Below are 13,257 nucleotides of genomic sequence, written 5' to 3'. Positions count from 1 at the left end.
TGTACTTTTTTGTATGTATAATGTATGTAAGGTGCATTGGTGATGCTCTGGATTCAGAGATGCTATATACTGTAGGACTAAGCTTGATTGGTTGAGTGAGTGACATAGTCTCTTCAATTTCAGTGGCTACTATTTTCTATCTACAATTCATATTTTTATTACCTACATTTTATTAACATATAGGTGATCCTCTAATTGTTGTTTTCATAACCTTTACAAGTTATTAAACTCTTGCTTCAGAATTGTCATTCTTTTTATGAGTGGCACTACATTTTCCAGCCTGTGTGAATTACCTCCGCCTTTAGTGACTATTTCGATTTTTTAGTATACGAGTAGGATGTCAATTCCTTAAGCACAAGTGGTAGAATATCATGAGGCCCTGGATATTTGTTAATCTTCTTTGTTTCTGTTTCTTCCTGTTATTCAATAATAGTAATACACAACTTTGTCCTTCCACAGCCTGAGGCATGTTGTTGATTTCTTCTCTGATTAACACCCCAGTGAAATAACCATTGGATACATCAGCCAAGATTCTCTTCGATATCCCAGATAGATTTAACTTTATCCTTAATGTTTCTTTTGCTGTTGTAGTATCGAAAGAACTCTTCCATTCTTTATTTTAGCCTCCATTGCATTATTCATTTAAATATTTCTGCTTTTCGAATGTACAGCATTTAAGACTGACCTGTACTGACATTAACCTTGAATAAAATGTTTGTCTCTTTGTATTCTGCACATGTGATTGCCCTCTTAATTCTGAGAAAACTACTAAGTGACCCCAATAATTTCCCCATTGGCCCTTACCAATCATGGCCTCCTAATAATCCCCCTCTTTGAATTGACTACATTACTCTGCTCTCCTCTCCCCTGATAGCTGATGTGTGGTGAGCGTTCTGGCGCACTATGGCTGCCGTCGCATCATCCAGGTGGATGCTGCACATTGGTGGTGGTGGAGGGGAGTCCCCATTACCTGTAAAGCGCTTTGAGTGGAGTGTCCAGAAAAGCGCTATATAAGTGTAAGCAATGATTATTATTATTAATAATTTGAAATGCAGAGGCTCCTCTTCTCGAGACACTCTGAACAGAAGAGTGTAGTGCAGTGTTTAGGCTCTAGGGGGAGCCGCAGAAGAAAAGTATTGAAGCATTTGGTTTGTCTCAACAAAGGTGATGCTCAGACCACATGTGGCAGCCCAAACTCTAGGAATCAGCATGGTTCCAGGCAGTGCTGTATTCCTGGAGGAGCGCCACCTGGCTGAAGGCATAGGAGTCACAGGCAGACCGAGCCCCAGGGGCTGCTTCAAAACACAACAGGTTCCCACAGACGTGTTGACAGTGAATCTTGAGCACTGGAGGGACAGCGGTATAGCTTGCCGCTGACTCACAGCTCCTGTGTCCTGGAGTGTTCGGTTCTGGCCCGGCACGCCCTCGATGCCGAGTTTCTATGTTTCCCCTCTCCCGACCGTGTTTTATCGGGGTGCTCCTTCAACTTCCCTAAAGCATTCAAGCTATTCAAATTGGCAGCTTGTTTTCCCTGCATGCCTGTGTGTCTCTCGCCATGGGCTGGCATCCCACCCAGTGCGTCACCCTGCCTCTCATCCTTCCAGCAGGGGCTCATGGTTTTGTTCCTCACCAGGAATAAGTGGTTTTCCAATAATGGTGGGATGAGAGGATGGACTCTTGGATACTGAAACACCCCTATCAGCAGAGTAGTTTGTTTATTTTAATTTGCACGACGAGGCTGTGACATTGATCACGCCCGGGTGTTATACAGTATAAGTTGTATACATATGGTGAATGTGACCACTCTTTCTCAAGGTTTTATTTCTTGGATGAATAAGAATTGAAAAAAAAACTGTTTCACTACACTTTCATTTTTCAAAGGGTCTAAGTGAGGCTCGAGAAGTTTTCAGATTGTATGCTCTCAACTCAGATTAGAAGTAATTGTGAAATTGTCGGTTAAACTTTCTTGGCACCATTACGCATTTTCTAATTAGTAGCCATTGCTCTGGAGGTGCCCTACGGAGAATAAAGCTTTTTCTCACTAGGGACTGTCTTTTGCTGGCACAGGTTGTGCAGCCAGCTGTAGCAAAGTCATGTGGAAGCTCCAGTGCTAACAGCTATTACCATCAATAAGGAAAACAATGCAAATCTCATCAGTGTGCGACAAAGGCAAAAATCAGATCATCGGACTGTTCTGTTGATAAATTTCCAATATTTTGGCTTTTTTGGACACTTTGAAATAAGAACATAGCATAACACAGAGCAAAACATCCCCATTAAAATACAAAATGATTGCTTAACAACAATATATTGATAAAAAAATAAGAGTGAAAAGCTATAATCCCACATTCTGCATCTAACTTTTAGTGGAAAAAAACGTATAATGCCTAAGCAATATCTTTTGTACAGATGATTTTATGGCATTATTGTATTGCTGCAAGACTACCTCAACCTTTTTCAGTCAAGTAGAGAAATAAAAACCAAGAACAACATTTCATAATAGCCCAAGTTCAAGAAATTACACCATCTCTTTCACGCTGTCTTTTTAAAAATCTGATGCAAACTCTCTGTCTAGGGGGTCTGAATTTAAATGTTGCTTTGTGTTCACCAGTGGCTGCCCTAGGTCTACCTACACAGCTCTCCTGCCTGTATCCAGCTGGAGAGCTTCAGTGGAAACAGTTACACCCCAGGTACAGTGTACGTGTTCAGCTTTGGATTTGACAGAGACTATTGTAAGTCTTGTACACAAAGATCGGAAACAAAGCATTTGATTACATGAAGACAAAAGGTTGAAAAAAATTTAAATCCGTTTCAGTAAATTGTGAAAGAAAATTAGATGGAACAGTATTCAATTATAAAACCTTATCTGGGCATCTTACAAAAATATAATAATATAATAAAGGGTCAGGGTGCATAACTAAATTATGCATTTAATGCTTGTTATACAGTACAGTCTTGCAAAAAGTATATTTTAAAAATGCATTTTTCAATCTTGTTTCTTGGTAACACAGACGACCCTACATGATCATTCTTTTGTCTTTAACTATAAGAGTTGTTGCCAAAGGAAGATGGTGTGTCCACTGTCACATATTCAAGTCTGAAGCCTCCTGCTGTGACAGATGAATCGGACAAGAACTTCAGCGTCATCACATTTCCTTTAAAAGAAAAAAAAACAACAGGCCATCACAACCATACTACCTTTATCAAGTATGACCCTTTGATGATTTTGAGACAGAAATTATACTAACTTTGCATTACAGTATATTTATCTTGTAAAATATGCTTATAACACCAATTGTTTAAGAAAAAAACTATTTTGCATATTATTAAAAAAACTCTTCAGTGTTTATTTCTATAAAAATTAAGAAGAGAAAAAACATATTACTCATTGAGACACAGTGATAAAAATTGGTATATAATATGTGTCACAGTACAGATATTTAATTTAACTCATGAACATTTGGCTTTACTGTGTGAGACTTCAAAAGAAAATACAATAACAGGGTAATGCAGTAAGTGGTCATGTCAGCTACTTAGAAAGCCCTTCTAAATAAAAAACCTAAAAGATTAAACTCCTGAACTGGCTGCACCCATTCACTGGGGCCATGTTTCAGAGACTGTCTGCCCTGTTGTATAAAATAGCTATTATAAAGAGTTGCAAGGAAATGATTGAGATTAAGTATAGGTAATATTTAAAAATATAGTGGTACAGTATGTCTTAGACCTCTGTGCATGGTTTAGCTTTGAAAGTTACAACTACCTAGTCTAGACTTTTCCCTCTTTTCCCTTCACTTTGAAATCATACTATACTGAAAGAAACCCACTCCAGACACTTTGACATTGTGTAGTCCATCACTCAGTGACAGAGAAGAGAGGCATCAGCTGTATTTTTTCATAGTTTTAATACTCGGTACTTAAGTTCTTCAAGGCAAGAGTTAAAATGTTTACCTGTACTAATGATGTTGTTTGGTAATTCATCTCCACAGAACCTGAAAAATAACAATAAATTCCAGTTCTATATACCGTACATGTAAATGTTGTTTTACATAGCATCTCTTACCCATATCCTTTTTAATTATGAGTTTGATGTTAGCACTACAAGACATGCTGTTTATGTTGTTAAAAAAAATCTAATTTGAAAACATTTCCCTCATTATAATGAAATACATTTTTAGGCGCTGATGTTTTTTTTTTACATAAAATAATCTTATGTATCTTAAAATTGCTAAAAATACAGACCTTGCACAAGATGTTCAATTTTTTCTTCCATTACTTTTGCACTATATAATCTTTCTTAAATGATTTCCGATCTTTCATGCAAGCCTCAATTAAGAATCCATCCATCCATTCTCTAAGCGCTTCACCCACTTCACTGCTGTGGGGAGCCAGAGCCTGTCTTGGCAAGCAACAGGCGCATGGTGGGATACAGACTGGACTGGACTCCAGCAATCTCAAAAGTGAAAATTGTGAATACTAAAGGGATGACTTTGGTACTACCTTCCTGCGAAGCCAGATACATCATCATAGCTGTCGTAGACTTCCAGATAATCTGCTAGACAGGCAAGGTCATCCTCCACATCAAAGTCAAGGAATTTCAGCACTATCTTCTGGCCATAGCCCACTCTGATGTGCCAGTAGCATATCTGCTTATCTTCATATTCATCTGGATAACCAGGAGACTGTATAATTCTCCTCTGCTCCGTCAAGATACCTCCACACTGTTTTGCTTTTTAAGGTAACAAGAAAAACCACAAAAACATTCATTAGACGTGCCTAACGAAACTACAAACACGTGAGGTAGATGTATCATCAATTAGAAAGCGACAAAAGCGAGACTCCAAATTTGAACAGCTCGGAGTTCCACCTCCAATCAGCGGCAAGCAGGTCTCGCTCACAAATGTTTTTTTTTTTATTTTAAAAGAACAGTTTAAAGGTTTTCCTCCAGAGGAGGGGAACTTAAAGAAACACACATCAGACGTAGCGGAGAGCTGTTCAATGTGAATTGGAGCTAGTGACAGGAACAAAAAGCAAAGGAGGAATTGCTTCAGTATTTGGCAGCAAAGAAGTAAAATCTTTGTGGTGTTAAAGATATGTGTTTTTGGCAGGGTAGGAACTGAAAACAAAGGCAACTGGTCATGAAATTTATACTTCAAAAATTCAAAAATTGGCTGCCAACAGAAGAACTTTTGTATTTTAATCAGTATGATTTTGGAGTTGCCGAATAACATGAAGTGAACCATTGTGAACAGAGCAACTCGCAGCTGAAACCAAGCCACACTGTGTGTGTTTTTGTGTTATTTCATTTAAATCCATCAGAAAATACTTGCTTTTTATTTTTACATGAATGTCAGAAACAATACAAGGGCCTCAATAGGATGATGTGACATGAACCATCTGTTCAAAGAATAACAGGCCATTAACAAGGAACTTGGTGTGGATACTGTATACAGAGGTATTTGTGCAATGAGAAAGGAGATAAACAGTAGTCTTAAAATAATATAAAATCAGTACTTATTTCATTTCAGATTATAAAACAGTCTTCCAGAAATCTAGCAATAGACAGCACAAAAGTGGATAGCGAAGGTTAAATTGTGCAAGAGCAATGAACAAGGTGTCCAGGTAATAACGTTAATCATGAGCTGACTCATGTAACATTATGTAATTTCCATCCTCATTCATTTGAATGAACAACTGAAACTTAAAGCCAATTCTTTTCTATATTATTAATTTCGGTCAAATGCTTTGTCAGAAATGGCTTTCATTCGCATCTTTAAAAAAACCATCATCTGTGGAAGGCAACTTTCAATGTGTTCATATAGCCTTTAGAAATTACAGTGGACCCTAAGTACAAGTATTTAAGTATATAAATAAGTAGTGACTTAGCAAATGCTTGGAGGTTGAATACCCTTTCTGAAACTTTATGGAGTTTTGAATGAAAGTTCATGAGGAGGTCATACCCTAATCTCAGCCACTTCCATTCTCATAAAAGTATAAGTATCTTGGCTTTGGAGCCCCTTGGCTCATCTTTTGGAAAATGAAGGGTATTTTGAATGATCTCATCCTTATGGTAAGGTTGCAGTTCTGTCTGCAAGTCGAGTTGAGACAATAACGATATGAAGCATATACTCTGTACTAAAATGAACTTGAAAACAGAAGTTCAGGTGGAGGTCACACCGTAATCTCAGCCACCTCTTCTTGTTTACATAACAGTCCTCTTGGTTTGTTTCCACACCCCTCCCTCCACCCATTCTTCCTCCTTGGTTTATTTTCCTCAGACAGGCAACATACCCCAATAAAGCTAACTATCCAAATGGCAATGCTTCACCATCTCCACTGGGGTTTGACCAAACTCCTGAAGCTGGCATGGGCCCGAATGAATACAAACCCAGGAGCCAAAAGCTGTGATGCAGCAGTGCTCACTATCTCCCATCACTGCGACTCCTTTTACTTGCCTGCACTCCATATAGAAGTGATTTATTTGACCAACAAGGAAGGCACCAGAGGAAGAAGTGGCATTTACATCCCTTAAACGCAAGCATGACGCTCATCTCTCACTGACCCGTCGGGTTGTAGCAGTAGACATCCCATTTCTCGCTTTTGTTGAGCCGGTAGCCATAATCGATGATGCCGACTTTTCCAAAGCCGCAGTTGGTACCAGCCTTCACGATGGGGTAGCCCACTCTTGCTTTATCAAACCATCCAGCTGCGCACACGTGGAAGCCTGAGTGAGGAAGAAGACACAATCCAGAAGACGTGCGCGCCCCAGGTCTGTTACTGCAACCCAGATGACAATTCTACACAGCTTGCTTAGCTGAACAAAGCTATAAGACATGCAGCGCTGCAGGCCTACAGGTTAGCTGACTATCTGACGGCTGTTACATCTGGCAGTAATTAAAATCTATTGAAGTTCATAAGTTCATCTTTTACATTGGACAATGTCTTTCATTGTCTAGTTCAGGTCTTTCAACAGAACTAGACGAAGAAATTACTGTGGTTCAGGTGGGCAGCTGTGTCAGCATGTGTAGGCTGAAAAGGAACAAGTAACAGGTTTATTTCGTGCTGAAAAGAGAAGAAAGAAAACACAAAGTTTCAGCTGTGGAGAAGGCTCCATAGCCGAAATGTTGTGTTTTCTTTCTTCTCTTTTCAGCATGGAAAAAAATTACTGTACCAGCTGACTTGGCTTTCAGTCTCCTCAAGAAGGACAACACATAAAGACTCTAACTTAATTTCCAACTGCTATTACAATTTGAGAGCCACTCTCTGCCAGGAAGAATAATTGAAACCAGATGCCTTGGGGAATATGTTCTGGAAAGTAGTGGTATTTTGGACAGAGGTATCATTCAGTAATTACAATAGGACAAAACTGGTCTTCCAATTAACTTTAACTGCTTGACGTGCTTTATAGTAAAATTAAACAGGATTTTAGAAGGGAATATTCTTTATATCATACTGCATATATAATATATATAATTAAATAATAGGATTAAAGTATATAATTATAAAGAATTTATCATTTATAAAACAAATTGATGAAGGTCCTGATGTCAATTCTGTGGGTCGTTACAATTTAGGGTAAATTAGCTACAGTATGAACAAGAGTTTTTGGTAGATGAAACTGTGTTCCTTGTTCACTTTCTAGATAATAAAGAAGTAAATGCATTATCATTGCTTTGCAATCAGGGTCACAGCTATGCTTTCCCAGCTTAAGTAAACTATGAGAACTCAAAATAGTCAATTAAACCCTCAAAAGGCATGTTATTTTACAATAACAGTATTAATAAGTTTTACAGTATTTCTGGTTTCTTCATATGTATCTGCTTTGCTTATACCTGTATATCCCCATCAGTCATTAAAGAAATGAATTAGGTTTCTCATGAAAATACTGTACAGCTCATGCAGTTTTCGGTGAGAGACTGACCTATTTTGCGAGCTGCCTCCAGCTGTTCATATGAAGCCAGGTTCCCACCTTCAAACTTGCACACGGCCTTTGCTTCCTTATAAGTGAGCTGATACTTCCCTTTGCGTGATTCTCGGTGATAGACTCCTGCTGCTTGCTCTGCGCAGACAACAAAAATGTTTCAAGAGGAGGAAAGTGAAAAGGAAGTCAGGGGAAGGCCGTAGAAAATTAAATTCATTAACCAGTTTCCTGTAAGGGAAACCCTTTCAACCAGGACATAAACGCTGAGGTGTTCTGTCAGCTATCAGTACCAGTCCAGCCAATGGGTTTCTACCAGTGTTGTAAGCCAGAAGGTGCAGTGGAATCACATTTGCTGTACCGTCTACCCCTGAGTTGTCCAGTCCTGATCCTGGGGGACCAGAAAGTCTGCAGATTTTCATTCCAACCCAGCTCTTAATGAGCTAGACGAGCTGGTCACTGGCTGAACTGGACTGATTTCACAGTCTCTCCTGGGTCTTCAGGTGCTGCTGCTTTAATGAGACCCACAAAACTGTGGACACACCTCTGTGCTCACCCCTGGCCCACCTTGCTTCTCTCGGAATGCTTAATTTGTACAAAACCGCTGTTGTAGATCTGGGGTCTGTCACACGCTGGGCCTTTTATAGAGTGTATGTTTGTTTCTGCTTGTTTTGACATTACATAAGCATAACCCTTCAGGCGCTTGACCAATTAGGCAAGATGCCATTCTTCACACTTAATTAACTTCTGGCAGTGTGCCCCTCTGAGCAGTGGGGGCATGAAATTGCAATGTGTGACAGTATCGAATTACAGGAACCTGGTCGATTGTCATGATGCAAGTGGGGCTGTTTTTTGCCTCTAGATTTTCTAAGCATGTGTGTTCACATGAACTCCATTGAGCAACCTTCCAATTCCAACAAAATGCTTGTTGGTTTGCTCTTTTCACAACAGACAACTGAGGTGTGCTGTCCAGGGCCAGAGCCACACGTGCTAAAATAATCAGAAAAGACTAGTCAGTACACAATATAAACGGAAAAACAAGGAATGGGGGTTTTCTCGTTTCTTCTTCCTGTCGTTATGTCCTTCTGTTAAAACCTTTCAAAGGGATACCAAACAAACAACTGTGGCCTTAATGTTTCCAGCCAGGACTGGTTTGGAAATCATAGTTTACCTCTGAAGGAAACAATCCCCTCACACTATTTGTACAGCACAGTATTTGATGTTCTGATCCCTATTAAACTAACAACAGAGCATTTATTTTAACCATATACTGTCTTACCGTACATGCTTGTACTCTTGTTCTTGGTATTTATTAATGTTGCACAATGGTCAAGGAAGAAAAGAGAAAAAAGTGTAACTTTCTAGCGTTGGTCGATGAACAGCACTTTCTCATTACAAGGGGCTCGTTATACTCTAAAAAAAAACAAATCAACAGCTGAAATGTGAAACATCCTGCTTGTAATGCCAAGCAAGCATTTTCCAAAATGAATATTATTGAGAACTTCTAAGCTAGTTGCGTTTTTCCAAATATCTGGACTGTCCTGACAGACTATACACTATACATTCTTTTGGTCACACTGAAAAATAATAGGACAATTTACAAGAAACAGAACTATCGATTATAAAATGTGTGTTGTTCTATTTAATCTTTTAGCTGAGATTTGTAGATTATGTAAGATAGCAGTTTTGGGTAAAAAATAAGACCGATACAGTGCCTGTAATAAATTAGTCCGTAGCTAATGAACTTCATTATTGTATTTTCAGGTCATGATTCTAAAACAGCACGATTATCAGATGGTGAAGCATTTTAAGAGAAGGAAGCATACCGGCACCCCATCTTCAGAGACCCTCAAACCTGAAATAGAAACAACTCACCGAGCCATATTGAGTTGTGCAGTACTCCGTTCTTGAAACCCCATTCATGAGTTTCCTCCAAGATGAAACAAATGACCCAGATGAGCCTGAACGCGAACATTCCCTTTATCTCTCAGTATTTTACTGCCTGTGTTTGGAAGCTGTACAGCAGCTTACTGTGACGAAGAAACATCTGGCTGCCAGATTTTATACCGGGCTGCTGGCTAGACCACTCTGAGAGCCCTGTGAGGTCACTAGGCTTGCTCAGCTTCAGCAATGACTCCCATTTACCATTCTGTATAGACTGTGGGAGCAGAACCTGCACTTTTCTTCCATTGCATCAAATTCCTGATAATAAATAATACGTGAAACAAGATCACTTCCTAGTCAAAAACTCACATGAACGTCATGAAAAGGGATGTATATTTAACTGTTTTATTTCACTTGGGTTTTTTTGGAACAAATGAAGCTTGCTTAGTAACAATGACTAGTTTATATATACAATGCATAGGTCTAGCAGCAGATGTAACCACAGAATTACGACATTCTCAAACTTTTCCATGTGTTCTAGATTATTTTTGCAAACGAGAGGACATTTTATTAGTATGTGCTAGTGTACATACAACAGCACAGATATTTTTTTTAGTTTGTTTGAGATACATACATGTAGAACATAAAAATATGTACAGTATATACAGGAACCTGTACACTTAAGTTCCAGCTATTAGTAATAATGTGATAAAGCCGAAAACTTGAGAATTACTAAATGTCACGCAACATGGATCCTTGCAAGAATACTGTAACCAAAAGCTTTTTTCTCGTACTTTCATCTTTGAAATTGTGTATAATACCTGTGATTATATTACTGATTGTAATGTGAGCAATTGTAATAGATTACAAATTTGCAATCTAATTAATTACTTGTGATTAGTTACTTTCCACCACTGTGGTCATGCATGTACTGTACATAAGGCTGCATTTTGTAACACCAAATACCAATTACAATCATTCAGGCCCAGTAATTTTGATTATGCTGTAACCCATTTCAGAAGCACGTCCAAACTGACTTCTTACCTATCTCAGGTGTTAATAAACAACCTGTGCTAATAAAGACTTGTTGAAATTCCTTTTCTACCATCTCTAAAAACTGAACAGCAAAAAAGCTGCAGCGTATCTCTAAACGTCTCAGAGAAAGAGTGTACCAATGTGTGCTGAGCGGGGTTTTGGAATTCAAAATGATAGGGAAAAAAAAACATGTAAGTCAGCTAAGTAGGACTTTACTGTACAACCCGACTACAGCTCTGGTTCACTCTGCTTGTTGTATCACAGCATATATTAATTATGCTGTCACCATACAGCACTACAGCTTTATTGCAGCAAAAAGGAAACAGCTCAAAAGGAATTGTACGGCTGTATTTTCGCTTCTGAAGAGTCTAGCCCCCTCTACTGGTCTGACACAAGATTGATCTCTAGATTGTACCAACTGCCTTTAATTCTGCAGTAGGCAGCTGGACTGAGAAATGGTAGGCTTCCATAGCAACCTGTTCTAAGGGTCCAGTCAGTGGTATTGAAAGGGTTAGTTGCGCTGAAGGTCATGCTGTTGTGTTCAGACTGGTACCAGTCCTTCCTTGCGTGTGTGGTTAGAAAGGAAAGAAGAGAGTGGATTGCTTGCCAAGTGAAATTTCAGGCAATTACAGTGCTTGCAGGCTCTTGTCGGAGACCATGCTCCCGCATTAATTCCACAGCAGAGCTGCAGAATTAAACTACTGTTGATATCCTGCTTTAAAACAAGCCTAATTCTAATTGGTCTAGTAGTGAAGGCAAATGTCTTGTGAACAGAAGGTTCCTATTTCAAACCCTACGGTAGCTTCGCATTGAGCCTTTTTCAGTGTGCCACTCTGCGAGTTATTTAATCTTCTTGAATGACACGCGCGGTATAAAATTAAGGTCCTGTTTGTAAATGAGTCTACAGCAGCAGCAGATGGAGTAGTTTGCATGCCTAGTCTTTGCAAGATTCTTTGAATAAAAATGCCATGTACATGCCTAGTCTCTGTTCGTATTACAACCAATGTAAACATCATGTCATGTTCCTCCCCCTTGTCTCAGAAAATGGCCATATTTGTAATGGTAAACTGCAAACAAAACCCACCCTAACAAATCCTAAAAATACCAGGTTTCGTCAGACTTAAATCGTACCCAGTATAAATTTAAAAGTGAACTTCTAAATGAAAAAAGAGCAGCTGAATAATAATTAACCAAAAACGTTAGCAGCACAAGGCCCCCGAACCCTGCCTGTTACCCAAGTAGCCCAACTTACTTTCTCTCTTTTTGACCTTTTCCGATACTATAAAAATAATTATACAGAAGAAAGCCTGGGTTAAGCAGATGTCTTGACTGGTGAAGGCCGATAAGCTTGTCAAGTCGCAGCGTGGGTGGAAGGGATTACAACAGAGAGTGTTTGTTCAGAAATGTTTTTACAGCGCCTTTGACAGTCCATACTCTATGACTTCACATCCCGTCTGAGAAATCACAAGGCTGGGCCTGCAATCCACTGGTCCCTCAAACCCTGGGTGAGACACATCTGGCCCAAGCGATGAATCACAAACACATTTTTCGTGCCCAGTTATTTTTGTGTCTAAAATATTTCCGTTAAATATGTCTTCTTTCTTTTTTATATCCGTTTTATATTATGTTTCAGATTTTATATTATGCATTATATTCATGTTCAATAGCAAATCTTACTGTATGCTAAGTCTTTATGTTCTGGCTAAAGTTGTAATTTTCTAATCATATCTCAATGTCGCATAAAAGAGCCATTTTGTAAAATAATGAATGTCTAGTGAAAGAGATCCAGGTAAACAGCTGTGCTCTGCTGGTTTACTTAGTGAGGCCGATCAGCGATCGAGAAATGACATTGAGATCACTGGAGCAGGAACAATTACAAAAGCCTCAGTGGTCAGTTCACATTTGATCTTTTTAGGGGTCTAAAAGTTTACTTATTATGAAAAATCCCTTTGCAAACTTAAAATGTTAACTTAAAAATGCAAAAACTGAAGAAAATAATGAAATGTGTTGATTATGCATGTCTACAGACCTACTGTATGAACTGAAGCACATTTAGCAGCAATTACAGCTTCAGGTCTTTTTGGGTACGTCTCTACTAACTGTGCACATTCTGGCCATTCTTCTTTGAGGTAGATTTCCTTGAACTCCCTCAAGTTGCCAAGGGGAGACATACAGTATATACAGTGCTTTGCGAAAGTATTCGGCCCCCTTGAACTTTTCAACCTTTTGCCACATTTCAGGCTTCAAACATAAAGATATAAATTTTTTATTTTATGTGAAGAATCACCAACAAGTGGGACACAATTGTGAAGTGGAACGAAATCTATTGGAGTTTTGAAACTTTTTTAACTAATAAAAAAATGAAAAGTGGGGCGTGCAAAATTATTCGGCCCCTTTACTTTCAGTGCAGCAAACTCACTCCA

General features: G+C 38.9%; 1 protein-coding gene across 1 annotated transcript; it reads right to left on the bottom strand.

Moving 5' to 3' along the window:
* Positions 1-2,899: 2,899 nt before the first annotated feature.
* On the bottom strand, positions 2,900-10,070 carry tnfaip6 (tumor necrosis factor, alpha-induced protein 6). The gene is made up of 6 exons (XM_088606092.1): positions 9,791-10,070; positions 7,919-8,056; positions 6,560-6,721; positions 4,498-4,726; positions 3,949-3,989; positions 2,900-3,155 (listed from the first exon to the last, which is right to left on the bottom strand). Exons 1-6 carry the CDS (start codon positions 9,888-9,890, stop codon positions 3,040-3,042), a joined length of 786 nt encoding a protein of 261 aa, XP_088462218.1. The 5' UTR covers positions 9,891-10,070; the 3' UTR covers positions 2,900-3,039.
* Between the last annotated feature and the right edge of the window lie 3,187 nt (positions 10,071-13,257).

Source organism: Lepisosteus platostomus, chromosome 14 (genome assembly GCF_059453375.1).
Source record: "Lepisosteus platostomus isolate fLepPlt1 chromosome 14, fLepPlt1.hap1, whole genome shotgun sequence".
NCBI classification, from domain to species: Eukaryota; Metazoa; Chordata; class Actinopteri; order Semionotiformes; family Lepisosteidae; genus Lepisosteus; species Lepisosteus platostomus.
The sequence above is the reverse complement of the archived record's forward strand: the minus strand, read 5'-3'. Positions and strand labels throughout refer to the sequence as shown.

Excerpts from the sequence above, each read along its gene's own strand:
- tnfaip6 (XM_088606092.1), bottom strand. The coding sequence starts at position 9,890 with ATGTTCGCGTTCAGGCTCATCTGGGTCATTTGTTTCATCTTGGAGGAA. Across the intron at positions 6,722-7,918 it reads GGAGGCAGCTCGCAAAATAG|GCTTCCACGTGTGCGCAGCT; the intron begins GTCAGTCTCTCA and ends TTCCTCACTCAG. Across the intron at positions 3,990-4,497 it reads GTATCTGGCTTCGCAGGAAG|GTTCTGTGGAGATGAATTAC; the intron begins GTAGTACCAAAG and ends GTTATTTTTCAG.